Source organism: Notamacropus eugenii, chromosome 3 (genome assembly GCF_028372415.1).
Source record: "Notamacropus eugenii isolate mMacEug1 chromosome 3, mMacEug1.pri_v2, whole genome shotgun sequence".
NCBI lineage: Eukaryota > Metazoa > Chordata > Mammalia > Diprotodontia > Macropodidae > Notamacropus > Notamacropus eugenii.
Window position 1 is genome coordinate 208,102,359 of NC_092874.1, and position 20,968 is coordinate 208,123,326.

Consider the following 20,968-nt stretch of genomic DNA (forward strand, 5'->3'; position numbering starts at 1 on the left):
CATAGTTTGTTTTACACATTTGTTTCCTTGCAGTCTTACCCATTAGATTGTGTGTTCTTCAAGGGCACAGACTGTCCTTTGCTTTTCTTTCTATCCCCATTGCGTAGCACAGTGCCTCACATTTGGTAGGCATAGAAAATGCTTATTGACTGATGGACTTGCGGCACAGTGGAATATTTACTATGCTCTTGATTGCCCTTGGAATATCTTCTCTTTCTGATTCTATACAAACAATCAGAATTTAATGGGGTTCATAGTAGAGCCTATCCAAAGTCTACAGCAATACTTTTCCTGCTCTAAATTTCCTCCATGCTGTGGGAGCAAAGCCTGCTTTCTTTATTGATATGGATAAATGTATGCTGTGGTGTAGGGAGGCAGTATGATGATTCTCATGGGAAAAGCACTGAATTTCATGTCTTAAGTTTTAGCTTTGATTCCTCTCTCTGCTGCTTCCTACCAGTTTAACTCAGGAGCTCACTTCCCCTCTGTTGGATTCACTTTCCCAAATCAGACCCTTCCCAATACCCCTTTTTACATGACCTTTCTTAATGATAATCATTGGCATTTTCATAGTGATTTATGGTTGCAAAGTCCTTTGTATCCGAAGTCTCAAGTGAACCTTGCAATAACCCTGTAATACAGGTAGACCAAAAAATGGTATTCTCCATTTTAAAGATGAGGAAATTGAACTTCTGAGACATTATGGTAATTTGCTCATATTCATACTGCCCAGTATTCAAGAGTCAGAGCCCAAGTTCCAGCTTTTCTAATTCCAGAGTCAGGATCTATTATGTTTACTGTTCAGTTGATTCAGTCATGTCTGACCCTTTGTGACCACATTTGGGATTTTCTTGGCAAAGATACTCAATTGATTTGCCATTTCTTTCTCCTAATTTATTTTACCACCCATTTATTTGCCTTGTATCTCAGAAATACTTTTTTGTTTAAGGAAACTGAGCAAAGCTTGCTTGAACCCAAGGCAAGAAGGATCAATAGCTAAGTCCTTGCTCAGTGTTTAGATGCATGGGCCAAAGAAAACAAACCACCACGAAGACTGTATTTCTTATTCTGGGTATTTGAAGAGGTTGGGTTTGGGAGGAGGTAGGTTGTTGGAGTTGTTGTGTTGGAGAGATTTTTTTAACGTATGAGACTTATACATGTCTGTTTCTCCCTTTTTAGATTCCAGGAAGATCCCAACTATCCTTTTGATGATGAATATTAATGAAGTTCTGACTCAGAAGATGTGTGGCCCTTAGGGATTGCAGTTCTCTTAATGAAATAGCTTACATACTGTTGATTTTTGTGGAAATTTAATCCACTATTATGGTTAAGTCATGCAACATAGCTAAGCCTACACCAAGGCATATGTAAAAGGTAATTGTTCTATTATAAGCTTTGCCTGTCCTGCCCCCAATAAGGTAGACATAATGGTACAGAGGTATGTAACATTTCAAAGTTTACCAGGTCCTTTCCATGCTTTAGTACAAGTGTTACACACTTTTTTCCAAGAGTGGTAGCCTTTATTCAGAGAGGTTGTATCAGATCTGGTATCTGGCTCACAGTCTTCCTCTTTTCTCAGTTTTCTATTATTCTAGGTACTTCAACATGTATGTTGATATTCCCTCCAGCATCCTAAGTACCCAGTTCCTTAGTATCCTCAACTCTCATGAACAACTTCACTTAACCATCTATATAGTAGTACATCAGCTGTCCTATGAATGGCAGTACCCTTCAATTCTCTATGATTTAATCCTATCTACTTTCATATACAGCATGAATGCAGTAATTTCTGTAACTCTGGGGTACAGAAGTATAGAAGAAAGCCAATTGTAATACACACAAACACACAAATATATATTATCAGAAATGAATCATTAGAAATTAAGAAAACAACCACATTCTGTGATGATACACCCAATGCATATATCATAGCTCACTCAAAGTCTGGAAGAACACTGACCTATGTAGACCTTGAGGCTGACAAACATCCATATCTGAATTAACTTAAAAGGAAAAATAAATCTCTAATCTGGGATCTGTCTGTAGTAAAGAAGCTGTAACTTCAATACTTATTATTTCCAGTGCAATTCAATGTTAGTATTCAATGCCCAAATAATCTACCAAAATTCTATTGAATTACAAATCTGTTGTATTAAATGTGTTGAATAAAAAGCATTCTGTATTAAATAAACTTGTAATTCTAACAATAACACATCTAGTGGTATGGATTTTTAAACTCATTGCCAGTCAAATATCATCAATTTGGTCTAATGCACTTATGAACCATCTTACATATAAGATGACTTCATCCCTTGTCAATTTGATACTTTATACCAAAAAGCAGTATGGAGTAATTACTCTTTTAATTATTATTCATCCATTTTCTAAGTATATCACCAAAATGCCAAATATCAAATGTTTCTTTCATTAAGGTATGATCTATATATAAAGGGTCAATCCTTATGATTGTCTACCTTTAAATGGGTCACATAATAATTTAGTTTGGATTTACAATCACAAATTATCTCATTCAAAATATCAATTTCCCAAAGACTATTAGTTGTCAGCATTTTAAATTATAGAGGCCACTGTTTTAAATTAGCTCCATTCCAAAGATTTACAGTGGAAGTTTCACATTCTCATCTCTTAAAATATTTCAGCATTTACAAAAATCTTTAAACTCTAATTTGGAAATTTGCAGTAATGATAATGTATCTCAGTTATAAATTTGTTCTCTGATTAGTTTATAGTGCCATACATTTCTCCAAACCAAGAAAAATATTTCCTTTCTTTCCTTGTCTAACTTTATCTCTGTAACTCACATCTGATGACTGAAATGAAGAAGTATCTTGAAGTATTTTTCTTTTTCTTTTCAAATTCCTAAAACCTTACCTTGAGCTAAAAGTCTGAAGTGAGAGTAAATCTGTCATTACTGAGGAGAGTTTAGCATCAGATTATAGAAAGTGAGAGAACTGTTTCAAGTATGAAACTTCATTCATCTTCCCCAGTCACTATTTTAAACTTCCTTTCTGCATTTTTTTCCAGCAGACTTTACTGTTCAGTTGCATTTTCCCCTTAGAAATCTTCAAAGGTAGCAGAACCTACTAATAACAGCAGACATGACAGGGCACATTTTCCTGAAAACCTCATAGAATGGGAGAGAAAGGTATTTCCTACTGTTGGAGTGCTAGTGTTTGACCCATAAATGCCCAGCCCTGGTCAATGGTTTATCTAATGCACATTGGAGCTTCCCTCATTAACCTGGGGTTATCCAAAGTGAATAGGTATAGGACTAATTTTAGGTAAACTCTTTATCAATGCCTCTCAGTTAATTAAAGGGATATTAGAACATGAGAAATCACAACACAGATATCTGATAAAAGATTGCTTCTGGGCAGGACATGTGGTTCAACTGGTGGTCTTTGCATGTGTGTCCTGGATCACAGTGCCATACTCACCAGGATTTTAAGGTGGCTCTCATTAGATACAGGTATCCAGCATATTTCTAATGGTCACAGGAGGGTTGAGAGAAATAAAGGGAGTGAAAAAAAAAGGAGAGACAGACAGATAAAGATTGAGACAGTATTAATGGTCAAATTTAACAAATGGCAGCATTGCTTCCAGACTCCTTAAGTAATCAATTTCAGAGGACTATTTATTTACTGAAAAGGGTGGTTAGGCTTGTTTTAAACATACTCTGAAAAAATTTTGAGTTAGGATGTCACACAGCCCCCTACATTACGTAGAGTTCAAACAAGGGAACAAATATTGCATTCTACTGGATCCCTAAGGTTATTCACCTCATCCCACCATACAGATTGAGACCATCTAGGTCAGTCCTGCCCTACTTTGGCCTTCTCAAATTGACCATTAGAGATCCCACTTCTGACACCAAAACTTTTTGGCAGAGAAGAAACCAAGAGCTAAAAAATGTAGAAGTTTATTAAATCATCTAGCGGAGGAGCTGAAAAAAGTTATCTGTTCCCCCATTTCTCTTGAATATAATATAGGATTATGTAAAATTCAAAAAAGGAACATGGAAACAACAGTTGAGTGGTCAGCACAGAGGCAGTTTCCAAATGAGACCCATGAGTTTATCAAGATGTATAACAGGAGAAAATTTCTTATACCCATTTATGGATCTGCCTCCACTGGAAGATTTCTAGTCAATGTAACTTGCAGTCCTGAGTTAACCAAAATCGTTCTCTAAGCAACAGGTTTGGTCTCTCAGTCATATAGGACGAAGTTCAATAACAATTTCCCTTTCCATCACATGTCTTCCTTATTATGTCAATGTCATTTCTATTTACCCTCTTAGCCTGGTGGATGATGTACTCCCAAGAGAGTCAATATCGAAAAGATTGAGAAATTCTGCAACACACCCCACTTATAACATGCATCCGAGTTCACTAGCTCAGTTTATTCCTGTCAGACCTAGATAAATATAAGCAAAAACTAAACAAATGAGAAGTTAAAGACTTGAATAGAAGTTTTAAAAGTCAGATATCATGCACCTCTGGAGATTGCAAAAGGAAATGAAAAGGAGTAAAGATATAATTCAATTGCATATAGTACCTTCATAAGTTGATCATATATTTGGGCATCAAAGCTTCACAAACAAATGCAGAAAAACAAATGTATCCTTAATTGACTCTGATGCAATAAAAGTATTTAACAAGGGACAATTAATAATTATTTAATTGTTGACTAAATAGCTTGTCTTCAAGAATGGGTGGCTGGAAGGACAAATCATACAAAAAATCCCTAATTTCACTGAGGCAGAAAAATGGCACAGTGGGTAGAATGCCAGCCTGCAATCAGAAAGACCCAAGTTGCAATCTGGTCTCAGACACTTATTACATGTGTAATCCTGGGTAAGTCATTTAACTTACATCTGCCTTTGTTAACTCATCTATGAAATGGAGATAACAGTACCTACCTTGATGGATTGTTGGGGGATCAAATGAGATATTTGTAAAACACATAGCATAGTGCCTGGCTAGTAGGAGGTGTTATATAAATACTTATTTTTCCTTCCCTTCTCTTCATTAAAGATAATTACAACAAGACAATATACCAAAATATTGGGGATGAAGCCAAATCAGTCTTAGAGTAGATCATTGAATTGAGCATGCACTTAAAAAATCTATGGAAAACGCTTAAGTTAAAAATCTCCAGTTAGAGCCCAGAAGAGACATTCTGAAAATCAAAGAAGAGACTAACAAAATTGCAAGCACAAAAGAAATCTAAGGCTATGAGTTGTGTTTTTTCTCCTCAAAAGACCAATAAAATATAATCTTAACTAAATCAGTTTTTGAAAAGAAAGAAAATCAAATCCCCCATATCAAAAATGAAAAAAAGACTTCACAATGAATCAAGAAATAGTTAAGCAATATTTTATATGCTAATTTAAATTACAATCTAAAAGAAGTAAGATTATTTACAGAATTATAAAATACTTACCTTAACAGACCAAGAAATAGAGGTCTTAAATAACCTAATCCTAAATATATATATACACACACCCACACCCACCCACACCCACCCACACACACATATGTACATAAATGAACTCCCAAATAAAAAAAGCCTTAGGACTTTACAGATTTCTGTGTGAATTACATCAATTCATTCCAATATTACATTGTTTGGAAAAAATAGCAAAAGAATGGGTCCTACAAAATTCCTTCTATGAAAAATATGTTCTTAATATACAAACCAAGAACAGTCAATACAGAGGGTGGAACAAGTATAAAACAAATGTTTTTATAGCTTAAGGAGACTATAGCAACATATCAAAAAGATTATACGCTATGACCAGGTTGAATTTATACCAGTTATATGAGGCAAACTACAGGCATAATTGAACATATGATTGTTTCAGTAGATGTAGAAAAAAGCTTTTTATAAGCTACAATATCCCTTCCTGTTACAAACACTAGAAAACAAAGTAATAAATGAATCTTTCCTTGAAAAGATAAGTAATACCTCCCTAAAACCAAGACCCAATATTATCTGTAATAGAGTTTTTTCAATAAGGATCATAAAAGCAAGGAGGTAAAGCAAGGATGTCCATCACTGTTCAGTGTAGTTCTAGAAATGCTATCTATAGCAGTTATATAAAAAGTAATTGAGGGAAGACACACTTTTTTTACAGATGACATTTTGGATTACTTAGAGAACACTAGATAGTTTAGTAAAAAATTAATTGAATCAATATACTTGTAAAAGTTGTAGGATATAAAATGATCCCTATATAAATAACTAGCATTTCTATACTTTATGATAAAAAAATTCAGCAGGAAGGGAAAGAAAGAGAAAGGTCATTTAAAGTAATTACACAGGGCTCACATGATCTGCAAGACAGGGGATGATCAAACAATAAATAAAAGTTTATTAAAAACCTACTAAGTGCCAAATATTGTGCTAAGTGCTCATAACAGCTTGTAACATCTTTTGCTATTTTTCTGGATTGACTTTTAGTCAAAAAAGTTCCTTTGATTGAGTTTTACCTTTGATTGAATGAATCAAGAATCTTTGAGAGGAAACAGTATATATATTGTATTGCTTGGAAAGGGAAGCAGAGAGAGAAGCAGCAGAGCTGATAGATAAATGACCCGTGAGCAGCTTAGGGAAACTTGATTGTGGGGAGACCTAACAGAAAGAATGTTTGCGATGTTGGGAACCCTGTCCTTGATCTGTGTTAATTTCTCAGAAAAGTCCTGTCTGTTGGTTCTTATGAGTAATTGAGATGAAGGCGCTGGTAATGCGTATAAATCTTGTTATAGCCCTGTTAAGTTTTGTTTTCCTAGAAACAGAAAGTGCAGAGAGGAGCTCCTGGAGCCTGCTGTCAGACAAAAGCAGGAAGAAGTTGGAGTGGAACAGTTCCCATGAGCTGAGACAAGGATCAGGAGCAGAGAGCTGCCTGCCTGTGAATCCAGGTTATAGCTGGGAGTGGTTGATCAGTGGAGAAGCCACTGAGTGTGGAAGTCAGCCTTGAGTCAAGATGAGATAAGACTTTATTTGGACACTTTGTTGGGATTGAGAGATTGTAACCTAGGGGTAGATAGTGTGGCATATCTTTTTTTTTCAGCTGCACATGGCACCTTTATTTTTGAAAATTTACTTATTTATTTTCAGTTTTCAGTATTCATTTCCACACGATTTTGAGTTCCAGATTTTCTCACCATCTCTCCCCTCCCCCTTACCATATTGCACTCTGATTACCCCTTTTTTCAATATGCCCTCCCTTCTGTCAGACCCCTCCCTTCCTTTATGCCCATCTTCTCTTTTCTTGTAGGGCAAGATAGATTTCTATAACCCATTACCTGTGTTTCTTATTTCCCAGTTGTATCCAAAAACAATTCTTAACATTTGTTCCTAACACTTTGAATTCCAGCTTCTCTCCCTTCCTCCCTCCTCACCCATCCATCCCCACTGAGAGGGCAAGCAATTTAATATAGGCTATGTATGTGTAGTATTGCAAAAGACTTCCATAAGAGTCAGGTTGTATAAGACTAACTAGATTTCCCTCCATCATATTGTGCCTCCCATTTATTCTATTCTCTCTTTTGACCTTGTCCTTTCCTAAAAGTGTTTACTTTTATTTACTTCCTTCTCCCATTTGCTCTCCCTTCTATCATTCCCCCTCACCCCACTTGTCCCCTCCTCCCCTACTTTCCTGTAGTGTAAGATGGATTTTCATAACAAATTGAGTGAGCAAGTTACTCCCTCCTTAAGCCAAACATGAAGAGAGTAAGCTTCAGTTTTTCCCTCTCACCTTTTCACTTTTCTCCTCTATTGAAAATGCTTTTTCTTGTCTCTTATATGAGTGATAATTTGCCCCATTTCATTCCTCCCATTCTCCTCCCAATATATTCCACTCTTGCCCCTTAATTTTATTTTTTTAGGTATCTTCCCTTCTTATTCAACTCACCTTTGGTTCTCTGTCTATGTGTGTGTGCGTGTGTGTGTGTGTGTGTGTGGGTGTGTGTGTGTACAATCCCTCCAATTACCCAAATACTGAGAAAAGCCTCAAGAGTTCCAAATATTATCTTTCTATGTAGAAATGTAAACAGTTCAACTTTAGAGAATCCTTTATGAATTTTCTTTCCAGTTTACCTTTTCATGCTTCTCTTGATTCTTGTGCTTGAAAGTCAAATTTTCTATTCAGTTCTGGCCTTTTCATCAAGAATGCTTGAAAGTCCTGTATATCACTGAATGACCAATTTCCCCTGAAGTATTATACTCAGTTTTGCTGGGTAGGTGATTCTTGGTTTTAATCCTAGTTTCTTTGACTTCTGGAATATCCTATTTGAAGTCCTTCAATTCCTTAATGTAGAAGCTGTTAGATCTTGTGTCATCCTGATTGTATCTCCACAATACTTGAATTTTTATTTCTGGATTCTTGAAATATTTTCTCCTTGACCTGGGAACTCTGGAATTTGGCTATAATATTCCTAGGATCTCTTTCAGGAGGTGATTGGTGGATTCTTTCAATATTTATTTTACCCTCTGGTTCTAAAATATCGGGAGAGTTTTCCTGATAATTTAATGAAAGATGATGTCTTGGCTCTTTTTTTGATCTTGTCTTTCAGGTAGTCCCATAATTTTAAAATTGTCTCTCCTCTATCCATTTTCCAAGTCGGTTGTTTTTCCAATGAGATATTTCACATTGTCTGCTATTTTTTCATTCTTTTTGTTTTGTTTTGTAATTTCTTGATATTTCATACAGTCATTAGCTTTCATCTGCTCCATTATAATCTTTAAGGAATTATTTTCTTCAGTGAGCTTTTGGACCTCCTTTTCCATCAGGCCAATTCTGATTTTTAGGGCATTCTTCTCCTCATTGGCTTTTTGAATCTCTTTTGCCATTTGGTTCAGTCTATTTTTTAAAGTGTTATTTTCTTCAGCATTTTTGGGTCTCCTGTAGCAATCAGTTGACCTGTTTTGCATGATTTTTTTGCACTGTTCTCATTTCTCTTCCCAAATTTTGTTCTACTTCTCTTACTTGACTTTCAAAATCCTTTTTGAGTGCTTCCATTGCCTGAGACCAATTCATATTTTTCATGGAGGCTTTGAATGGAGGAGCTTTGACTTTGTTTTCTTCTGTTCACATGTTTTGCTTTTCCTTGTCACCAAAGTAACATTCTATAGTCTGATACCTTTCCTGTTTTTTGCCCATTTTCCCAGTCATCTACTTGACTTTTGAGCTCTTTTTCAAGGTAATTCTCTGCTTCTAATGAGGATGGAGAGTGTACTGTCAGTTGCTTGTAACTCCCACAATCTGTGGGCCAAGTGCTTCACAAACAGTGACTGCAGCTGCCCCCGTTGCTGTTGTGGCTGCCAAGGGTTCCTCTGCTCCCTCCACCCTCTGCCACGCTGGAGTTGATATTGAACCACTTCACTGTCCTGCATGGGTCCCACAGGCTTTTCCCACTGACCTTCCAATTTATCCTCTATGTTTTGGTGTCATGAATTTTGGAAACCACCCCAGGTGCCTGAGATTCAGTCTCTCCAAGGTCTGCTCAGTTCCCCTCTGTGCACTTGTGGCCCACACTGGACTGTACTCTTCTTCCAGCATGGCAGAATAGACACTTTCTGGCCACCTTCCAAGTTTTCTTGGGCTGGAGATTTGCTTTAGTCCATCCTTCTGTGAGTTCTGCAGCTCCAGAATTTGTTTAGAGACATTTTTTACAGGTATTTTACTGGGCTTGGTGGGAGTGCTCCTGAAAGTCTGTGCTATTACTCCACTATATTGGCTCTGCTTGGTGTAGTATTTTCTTCTACCCCTTAAGGATGCATCATGCTAAGGAAGACCCTGGCTTGGCACCCCCTGACTTTGGAGATGCAATGATACATGCTATGTTCCATATGACATACTGGGTATACTGAATACATTCTGAGATATGTACATGTATCAGGTGATATATTTTGCTTAAGGATGTTGCTATAAATGTTATGCTTTATGGAACAATATTTAGTTTATTGTTGAGTAAATAGAGAATTCATTATACTGTGTGGTTAGACCATTGAAATTATTCATTGCAGCAGTCCTCAGGTGTGCTGGTAAGTGTTACAGTGCTGAAGACACAAAATGAGGCAGAAGATACTCCCTGTCCTCAAGGAACTTACAATCTAATGGAGGAGACACTATGTAGACAAATGTATGCAATGTCAACTACATGCAGGACAAGTAGGAAATAGTTAACAGAGAGAAGTCACTAGAGTTAGTGGGAGTGACATGGGTGAAGATCCAGCAAAAGAGACTAAGAAGGATACTGGAGGGGTAAGAGAGCTAAGAGAAATGTCAGAAAATTCCAGGGAAGAGGAAAGTATCCAAGAGGACACTAATACTGTCAAAAACTTCAGAGGATTCAAGGAGAAAAGAATATATAATTCATATATAATATATAATTCAAACCAACAAACATGTATTAAGCACTCATTATGCACAGGGACTAGAAAAGAAGGCAAAAAGAAAGAAAAACAGTTTCTATCTTTCTTTCTATCTCTCTCTATTTGCCTGCCTGTCTGTTTGTCTCTGTGTCTCTGTCTCTGTCTCTCTGTCTCTCACATACAGGCACAGATACACGGACACACAAAGAAAGAGAGTGAGAGTGAGAAATCTTGCATCATCAGGGGATCATGAATGTGAATCTTCATTTACTGGTGCAGGAAGTTTGGAGATTTCATCCCATTCATGACTCCTTTCTAATAGATGTTGTCTTACTCATTGTATTTGTATCTTTAGTATATTACTTGGAACATAGAAGGTGCTTAATAAATCCTCATTGATTGACTGATACCAAATGTGGGTGCCCCTCAGAGAAATGCAGACTACTGGTTATATATAAATATAAATAAGGTGATCATTTCTGCTACATGGGCATGTTGGTATTACTAGATATCTAGGGCAAGAGGATATTTTAGCTGATTTCCAGTAAGTTAACCTTGAAAATAGGCTGTCTATTTGTTAGTGTGATTAATGATTTATCCCAGGCAATTAGAGAAGGTTAATTCTGATAGAAGATTAAGGATCAAAAAGATATTTTTATCCACTGATAAATTTTCTTAACTCATTTACAAATTCATCTGGTTCTTTACCAGCTTATATTCATAAATCAGGCTTATTCAAAAGTCTTTCACTCTGTGGTTGAAGTTCGAGACCCTAATAGCTTTCAGCAGTCCCTCATTCAGTGTCTATAGCCTACAGGAGGAAAGGGATTCTATTTAGCATGTTGAAGATGCTGTGTTAGTTGCTAGTACAGTGATTCTAAAAGAAAAAAGCATGACCCCCATCTCTAATACATACCAGATGTGTAATCCTAGGCTAGCCACTTTACACTGCTCAGCTTCCTTATATGAAAAATGGGAATAATAATACTTGTAACAACTTCTTTGCAGGGTTATTGTGAAGAAAGATCTCTGTAAACCTTAAATCATTACACAAATATGCTTTTCTTTGTATGTAGGGCCAGGAATAATGGTAACATTCAGTTTAATCCAGTTAATCAAAAATTTATTAATCATTTATCCATGTAAGGCAAGAGTCAACACTGTGGATGAAACTCCAGGTCATGAATGAGGAAGCTCTGTGTTTATGTCCTGTTTCTGAGACTTACCGGCCATTTAACTTAATCTCTCCATACCCCAGGAAACTCTGAGTCTCTCAGTTGTTGTTAGTGGTTGAAGGAAGTTTTCAACACCACAGAGTTCTGCACACTGGTAAAATAACAGGTCTGGAGCAAGAAAAATGTGCAAGGTGTATCCTCAATAATAGGTATTGGGAATATAAAACACACATGCACACGTAAACACACACACACATTCTTGACATTAAAAAGCCTGATTTCTATTTTGGGGTAAGAACAAACTAATCCTCTATAGCTTCCATACAAAGTTTCTCTGTTTTAAGATATGTGGGGATGAGTTTAGAATACAAGAGAAATAGTGGTCTCTGTACTTAAGGGACCTATTTCACTGTTTTACTATGTAATTCTAGGATGGGAAAACACAAATATTAGGCAGATAAGTTAATACAAGAAAATTTGAGGCTGGAGAGAGCAACTGTGGCTATTGGGAAGGGCTGGAGTGTGTCTTACTCAGCTTAGATACCCTTTTTCCTCCTCTCTGCCATAATATGCCACTCAACTTTATTTAGACTTCATGAAAGACACAACCTGATGTGGTTAATCATTTTGTATGAGAATTATAAATTAATCAATTTATCTGAGACACTCCAGAACCAACATATTATGGTGAAAAGATTTTGGATTGGAGTCAGAGAATGTGGACTCAAATTCCAGATTGGGCAAATCATTTTAATTCTCTGAGACTCAATTTCTTCATCTATAAAATGTGGGAACTTGTTTAGATGACCTTTAATGTCCCTTTCAGCTCTAAATTCATGACTCTATGAACTTTCTTGTGTCCCATTCTCTCTGTCTAGTCCAGCCTCCCCCAGAACTTAACCACATCTAGACAAGGAACAAGGCCTTAACTTAGCTCCTAGCTCACAAAGTAGAGATGGTTACCAATATCTTTTAACAATTCCTCAGTAGACTGATCTAGATTATTCTACAGTATCAGAATAAGGCAGATGTTTTGGACAAGAAGATCATTGCATCCTGTAGATGAATATGAGAATGTTTCCCTCTGGTTTTGTAAAGACTTGAATGTTGCTAAATAATGGGCTTATTCTCTTGTTTCTTACCATTCAGAAGATGATATCTCAATGATCACTATATCTTAGACATTTCTAGACTCACAGGGTCTTAAATACTGTAAGAAATTAACACTGATTAAAAGATATTACTTCCTATTTAAATTATTCTGAAAAGAATAGAAATTTTATTGACTGTCTTTGTCCAAATCCATTAAAAAAAATGGCACACAACTCCCTTCAGGTTTCATTTGATATTAAGAATAATCTCTGAGGAACACTAATTTAAAAATATATTCCCATGATACTGCTTTGCTAGAAATATTAATAACAAACATTCCTGTCTTGACTTATAGAGAAAGTAAATAATGATATTGTTGATTTCCTAGACTTACAGTGGTGGTTTCTGTCAGAACAACAGCTCTCCAAAACTGATGGGCTCTGAATTTCATACTAGCTAAGATGGTGGAATATGTGCTTTTATTAGCAGAGTAAGTTATACTCACATTCTTTTTTTTTTTTAACTTTTAACATTCATTTTCACAAAATTTTGGGTTACAAATTTTCTCCCCTTTTATCCCCCCCCAAACACCAAGCATTGTAATTGCCCTTATGACCAATCTGCTCTCTCTTCTATCATCCCTCTCTGCCCTTGTCTCTGTCTTCTCTTTTGTCCTGTAGGGCCAGATAGCTTTCTATACTGCTTTACCTGTATTTCTTATTTCCTGTTGGCAAGAACATTACTCGACAGTTGATCCTAACACTTTGAGTTCCAACTTCTTTACCTCCCTCCCTCTCCACCACTTCCCTTTGGAAGGCAAGCAATTCAATATAGGCCAAATCTGTGTAGTTTTGCAAATGACTTCCATAATAGTTGTGTTGTATAGGACTAACTATATTTCCCTCCATCCTATCCTGTCCCCCATTACTTCTATTCTCTTTTGATCCTGTCCCTCCCCATGAGTGTCAACCTCAAATTGCACTCTCCTCCCCATGCCCTCCCTTCTATCATCCCCCCCACCCTGCTTATCCCATTATCCCCCACTTTCCTGTATTGTAAGATAGGCTTTCATACCAAAATGAGTGTGCATTTTATTCTTTCCTTTACTGGAATGTGATGAGAGTAGACTTCATGTTTTTCTCTCACCTCCCCTCTTTATCCCTCCACTAATGAGTCTTTTGCTTGCCTCTTTTATGAGAGATAATTTGCCCCATTCAATTTCTCTCTTTCTCCTCCCAATATCTTTCTCTCTCACTGCTTGATTTCATTTTTTTTTTAAGATATGATCCCATCCTATTCAATTCACTCTGTGCACTCTGTCTCTATGTATGTGTGCGTGTGTGCATGTGTGTGTGTGTAATCCCACCCAGTAACCAGATACTGAAAAGTTTCAAGAGTTACAAATATCATCTTTCCATGTAGGAATGTAAACAGTTCAACTTTAGTAAGTCCCTTATGACTTCTCCTTGCTGTTCACCTTTTCATGGTTCTCTTCATTCTTGTGTTTGGAAGTCAAATTTTCTTTTCAGCTCTGGTCTTTTCATCAAGAATGCTTGAAAATCCTCTATTTCATTGAAAGACCAATTTTTCCCCTGAAGTATTATATTCAGTTTTGCTGGGTAGGTGATTCTCGGTTTTAGTCCTAGTTCCTTTGACTTCTGGAATATCCTATTCCATGCCCTTCGATCCCTTAATGTAGAAGCTGCTAGGTCTTGTGTTATCCTGATTGTATTTCCACAATACTTGAATTGTTTCTTTCTAGCTGCTTGCAATATTTTCTCCTTGACCTGCGAACTCTGGAATTTGGCCACAATGTTCCTATGAGTTTCTCTTTTTGGATCTCTTTCAGGCGGTGGTTGGTGGATTCCTTGTATACTTATTTTGCCCTCTAGTTCTAGAATCTCAGGGCAGTTTTCCTTGATAATTTCATGAAAGATGATGTCTAGGCTCTTCTTTTGATCATGGCTTTCAGGTAGTCCCATAATTTTTAAATTGTCTCTCCTGGATCTCTTTTCCAGGTCAGTTGTTTTTCCAATAAGATATTTCACATTATCTTCCATTTTTCCATTCTTCTGCCTTTGTTCTGTGATTTCTTGCTTTCTCATAAAGTCCTTAGCCTCCATCTGTGCCATTCTAATTTTGAAAGAACTATTTTCTTCAGTGAGCTTTTGAATCTCCTTTTCCATTTGGCTAATTCTTCTTTTGAAAGCATTCTTCTCCTCATTGGCTTTTTGAACCTCTTTTTCCAATTGAGTTAGGCTAGTTTTCAAGGTGTTATTTTCTTCAACATTTTTTTGCGTCTCCTTTAGCAGGGAGCTAATTTGCTGTTCATGCTTTGACTTCATGTCTCTCATTTCTCTTCCCAGCTTTTCCTCCACCTCTCTAACTTGATTTTCAAAATTCTTTTTGAGCTCTTCCATGGCCTGAGCCCATTGGGTGGGCTGGGACACAGGAGCCTTGATTTCTGTGTCTTTGCCTGATGGTAAGCATTGTTCTTCCTCATCAGAAAGGAAGGGAGGAAATGCCTGTTCACCAAGAAAGTAACCTTCTACAGTCTTATTTCTTTTCCCTTTTCTGGGCATTTTCCCAGCCAGTGACTTGACCTCTGAATATTTTCCTCACACCCACCTCGCCTCCTGATCCTCCCAGCCAGCGTTTGGGGTCTGAGATTCAAATGCTGCTTCCAGCCTCAGGGCTTTGGACGGGGGCAGGGCTGCTATTCAGTGTGAGATTAAGTTCAGATGCTCAGGTGAGGGCAGGGCCGCCTCTCAGACTCAGTTCCCTCAGGGAGTTTATGCACAGACCTTCAACAATGGATCCAGGCTCCTGCCTGCTTGGGGAGCCCCGGTCTGCCACCACCCCTCAGCTTCTGTCTCCTGAGGGGGCCCGAGCCATGGGGGCACCCTCCTCCCCCTTCGACCCGACAAAGAGACTCTCTCACCGACCCCCATCACCTGTGGGTGGAGGGACTTGTGCGGCCGCTGGAGATCCTGTCCCTGAAGCCCGCTCGGATCTGTTCCTCTCGGTGCCGCGGCCACGGCAGGGCTGTACTCAGCTCCGAGTCCCGGCGCCCAGTCCACAGAGCGAAGGACCTTTTGCGAGAGGTTTGCACGTCTCTCTGGAACAGAAATCTCCCTCGCTCCAATGTTCTGTGGCCTCTGGGTGCAGAATTCGCCGTGAGTTACTTCTTTGTAGTTGTTCTATGGGTTGTGGGTTTGGAGCTATGTGTATGTGCGTCTTTCCACTCCGCCATCTTGGCTCCACCCCCTATACTCACATTCTTGATACATTTGAACATATTCATAATTTGTCTGTTTACATTAGAAAGCAAGAGATAAAATCCTAGGAAGCCACACAATTGAGTTTTAAGTCCTGGTATGATTTTATTTTTACATTCCTTGATTATACACCATTGTGCCTGAATTTTTTATATTAACTATTGTACTTCTTTGCATTTATATGGTAATACTAATTTGTATGATGTTGCTTGACTCAATTCTTGATTTGAATGCCAAAGGGTTTAATCCAGAACAAAGAAGAGGTATATGATGAAGTGTTTGATGTTTGAGATGTCCTTTGTCATGCTGAATGAATAGAAGAAAGAGGATTGTTGAAATATGATATGAAGATCTCAAATTTAAATGTAAATTTAAAAATCAGGAAAGATCTTATGTTTGAAAGTATTTTGTTGATTCTGAATTTAACAGTTCATAGTTGCTGATCAAGACAAATGGCCTATTGGACAAATGTCTAGATGCTGCCACACACAAGGTGAGGTATCAGAAGATACTAACAATTGTATCAATGTGATTGGCTTGTCCTGATAATTTATTTTTTGGGGGCATTAGTGTGATTTGCAGCAACTTAATTATATATTGGAGTCCTTTAGCTGTATATTACATCTAACATGACAAGTGTATCTTTGACTCATTTTCCTCTATGTTAGCTTAATATTCTGTTCTTGATTTGTAATTTTAATGAAAACTTTGCAGTTTGTGGAAATTTCTAGACCTTTCTAGATGAGTTTTTATGATGGTATTTAAGCCTTAGGCTTTTTGTGCCAAACTAGGTCACAGTGATGGAGAGCTTTATTAGATGGGTTTATTATTTATCTTCATTTATTTGTGTGTTTACTATTATTAGACTATAGGCCACTCTCTGCTCCTGGATCCTTACTTTCTCCTCCATGGGTTCTTAGGACACTTCTCATCCTTGGTTCTCTTCCTACCTGTGTAACTATTTCATCTCATTCTCCTTTGTTGGGTCTTCATTCATATGAAACTCCCTTGTGGTGAGAATAAGTTTGTTAACTCAGAATGAGTAATTCCATTTTGTTTTAAGTTTTCATTTTGTGACTTAATTATTATGTAACCTGTTTTTCTATAATAAGGTCAACACTTGAGTGAACTAGTTTGGCAATCATGCGTGTCTCCTCCAAACTCGGTATACAACATTTATTCATGTGTATGCATGCATATCTATCCCAAATCTGGCAAGGAACTGATAAATATTTGATAATGCCATTAGCTTTGATTATGATTTTCTTTCGTAATAAGGTTAGGTAATCCTTTGCCAATGAGAATTCAGAGATCATTTGTAAAAGTCCTTAGCCAGAACCATAGAAACCCAATACAGACCCCAGCAACCAGTCTGCTCCAGAGTTGTGACTAAGACAGATAATCTTCCTTTTCCACGTTTGGAAATTTGAACACCCAATGTTTGTTCAAGCATAGGGCTGATTGATGATTGATGGAGACTTGCCAGAATGCCACCTTGAAGAGAGACGCATGACTTCAGGCAGGGCAGAAAAGAAACCTTGTTGTAAGCACCAATCTCATATATATTTAGTGAGACCTTCAGTAAGCAGGCTCATGGTTTGTTCCTAGGAGAGTTGATGCTTATATTGTTAAATAGAAAATTGCATGCTCCAGACCAATAAAATTGAATAGCATATACTGATAAGTGTCTTAATAGTGTAATGTCAACCCTACTAAGCATATACAATGGTAAATTGATTTTAGTGTGCACCAGTTGTTACACCTCTGACTACTAGTGTACCCCCAAGACTCTGTCCTGTACCTTTCTTTCTTCTCACGATACGCTTTCTCATTTGATGGCTTCATCAGCTCCCATGGACTTTAATTATTATTTTTATACATATTACCCCCAGATCCTAATCTCTCTTGTGAACTCTATTCCAGAATCATCATCTGCCTACTGGACACTTCAAACAATATTTGGTAGACATCTCATACTCAGAATGTCCAGAATGGAACTCATTATCTTTCTTCTTTCCTGCCCAGTGTTCAACCCACCTTTCTTCTGCACTTCCTTATTTATGCTGAGGGCACTGTCATCTATCCATTCATTTTCCATTGATCTTTACTCGTTTTTTATAACTCCACATTTCCAAATAGTTGTCCTTTCTAATTTCCTAAAATTGTTGACATCCATCCCTTTCTCTTCTTACATAGCCACTGACCCCAGTTGAGGCCCTTATCACTTCTCTCCTGGATTATTCCAATAGCCTTCCAATGATTCTCCCTGATTTAAACCTTTCCCTAATTCGATCCCTTCTTCAAATAGCTGGCAAAGTGATTTTCTTAAAGGGCATGTCTGACCAAGTCATGTCCAGGAGGTCTGTATTACTACCAAGAACAAACATGATTATTAACACTGCAGCACGTGTATAATTTATAATTAAGTTAAAATTCCCTCTCTATGCACACATGCTTGATTTTTTTCATAATCATTTTCATGATTGAAAATGTTTGAGAGATTCCTCTACCCACCCCCACCTCTAGTCCCTACGCTGCTCTTGGTCCCTTACTTCTTCCTTAGTGTCTTCAGTTCTGGCCATTGGAACTGGGATAGAATTTACATGCCTCACATCTTTGCAATCACTGCTTAGGGACACCTGGAAGTTTGTCCCAGGCAGTGATGCATTATTGAGAGCCAGTACCAGAAGGCCCAGTCCTATGGGAAGCACATCCCGAGCTCCCAGTATCCTGGGTACCCAATCTCTGCTTTATGCTGCACATCATAGCTTGGCTTTTCATATTTAGTATTCCTCTTGGTTTTTGACTTTCCTGAGCTCATGGCCTTAAACAGGTCTATTGCCATATGTGGGGGCTGAGAAAGGTGGGGCTCTGAAATCACTTCAGGTACTGAAAGTGAGTACTTGTGACACCCTAGACAGTGCAGTGGGCTGTGCCCCAACCAGGCCTTGAACGAGTCCTCTTGGCTGTTCATCTTCCTGTTCATCTTCCACTTGGGCTTAGCCCATAGGCTGGGCAAGCAAGACTTGTGCAAGTGTTGTGACCTGAAGAGCAGCAGGAATATTAAGGGTCTAAGTACTGCTTTGTCAGGTCTTAGATTCTAAATTGAGATGTAAGGTTTGCCTAGGATGGGAAATAAGAGCTCTAAGAAAAAGGTGCTTTGGAAGACAGAGGGAATCCTCCAGGGAGGATAAAGGGAATCCTCGAGTAGTCTTCTGGAAGGTCCATTTGGAAGAATGCTGGTTGTATTCCTCCCTTGTCTGCTCCTGAGAGACCAGTCCTAAGGAAGGAACTTTGGAGGAAGGGAGTAGAGAGGAAAAGGGGGAAGGAGGGAGAGGAATTTGGTGAATCTAGATTATGGGAAGGATTCTTTTGAAATTGACTTGAAGTCAGTAAAGTCTGAATTTCAAGTGGTCTAATCTTAATCCTAAATTGATTTAATTACTAAAAAGAGAAGATCCGTATTGCTCTGTCTGTATATGTACTGTCTTTTTGGCCCTGTGTGAGGAGTGTTTATGTGTAATCTGACGCCTTGTAAAGATGAAAATATATCCAGCCAGGAAGAGCAGCAAAGGGTTGCAGCTGAACTTTTCTTAGAACACTGCTGTCTCTTCATCTCCCCCTGCTCCCTCCCTCCCTGCTGCAGCTTCAAAGGAGTGGGTGGAGAGGTAAGAAAAATACTTTACTGTTTACTTATACGATTAGTAATGGCAAACTGAAGTGGCTGAGAGTGGTGTCAGGTCAGAAGTAGAAAGAAATAAAATATGTGTAACTTTAAAGGGGCTTTAATCAAAGTCCACCAGAAGGGATAAGTAGATAAGAAGGAAAGGCAGGACACTTTAAGGATGTAGGAAGGATAGGAACATGGGTAGAAAGTTTAAGGAAGGCAAAATATATTTGTACAGGCAGTCTGCACAGAAGGTTTGAAAGTAAAAGGTCTGGAAACTTGGGTAAAGTTGTTAATAAAAATTCTCTCTCTCTCTTCTATTTCTGTGTCTCTGTCTCTGTCTGTCTCTGTTTTTCTGTCTCTCTGTCTCTATCTCTCCCTGTCTCTGTCTCTGTCTCTCTCTCTTTCTTTCCATTCTAACTCTGGCCAAGTTTTGAATGTGTGGGGAGACACAAAAAAGAAATAGGAAACTTTTACCCTTATATCAAAGGATGACTAGAGTCATACCATGACTCACATAAAAGAGAAAAGGTTTTGTGTACTGGGACATAGCTAAAAGATAATTGAATTCATTCTAGTCATATTTTAGATGAAATGTGTCACTTCTAAACTGATGTTTAAGATAGGTTATAATTTATCATTCTATTTGACTAGCTTCTAAGGGAAAAAACAGGGAGAAACTCTGCAAGAAGCTAGTGGAAGATTGGAAAAAAAAAAAAAAAAAAAAAAGAATCTCACCCAAACAGCCTAGAATGAAAGGCTTATAGGGATTGATTTATAGGTGGTTGGGCATTAACTCTCCCAAGGTTCCAAGAAGTGCTGAGAAGGAGGAGAAAATTGGGGTGATTATGTTTTTAAAATTTTATTTGGAATGTAAAGGAACGTTGAGGTACTCTGAGTAAATAAAGATTAGGAAAGAGAGAAATGGAAGGTAGAAAAAGGAATGGTATGGAGAAAGATGGGAGTGGGGGAACAATTGGCCTATGTGCTTTCAGCCATTCTCTCCTCCCTCTTACTTCAGAAGATTTGGGTACATTGAAAGAGTACAGGGAAATTTTGATGTTGTTTTAAGTATCAGGGGCTGAAAATGAAAATGTGTAGCCTGATTGCAAAGCCAATAGACAAAGTTATGGAGGGTTTTATTGAATGGGTACTGACTATAGTAAAGATATTGATTACTGTGATTTGCAATGATTACTATTCAATTAATTATCAAGCTCCAGAAGTGTCTGCCTGAAGGGGAAGGTGATCATACCTTGTCAGCACTGATTCAAATTCCTTAGGTTTCCTGTTTGCCTGGGATGAAAGAAGCTATTCGAATATTGGCCCAGCAGATTTTAAACTGACTTGATTATAAA

The 20,968-nt window shown here is 37.8% G+C and overlaps 1 protein-coding gene across 1 annotated transcript in view; it reads left to right on the top strand.

Moving 5' to 3' along the window:
- Positions 1-2,210, top strand: part of LOC140533856 (aldo-keto reductase family 1 member C1-like) — a 30,444-nt gene extending 28,234 nt beyond the window's left edge. The window contains exon 9 of the mRNA XM_072654180.1: positions 1,180-2,210. Within this exon, the coding sequence (XP_072510281.1) occupies positions 1,180-1,222 (43 nt within the window). The 3' untranslated portion in view covers positions 1,223-2,210. The remainder of the gene's footprint in view (positions 1-1,179) is intronic.
- Positions 2,211-20,968: the final 18,758 nt, after the last annotated feature.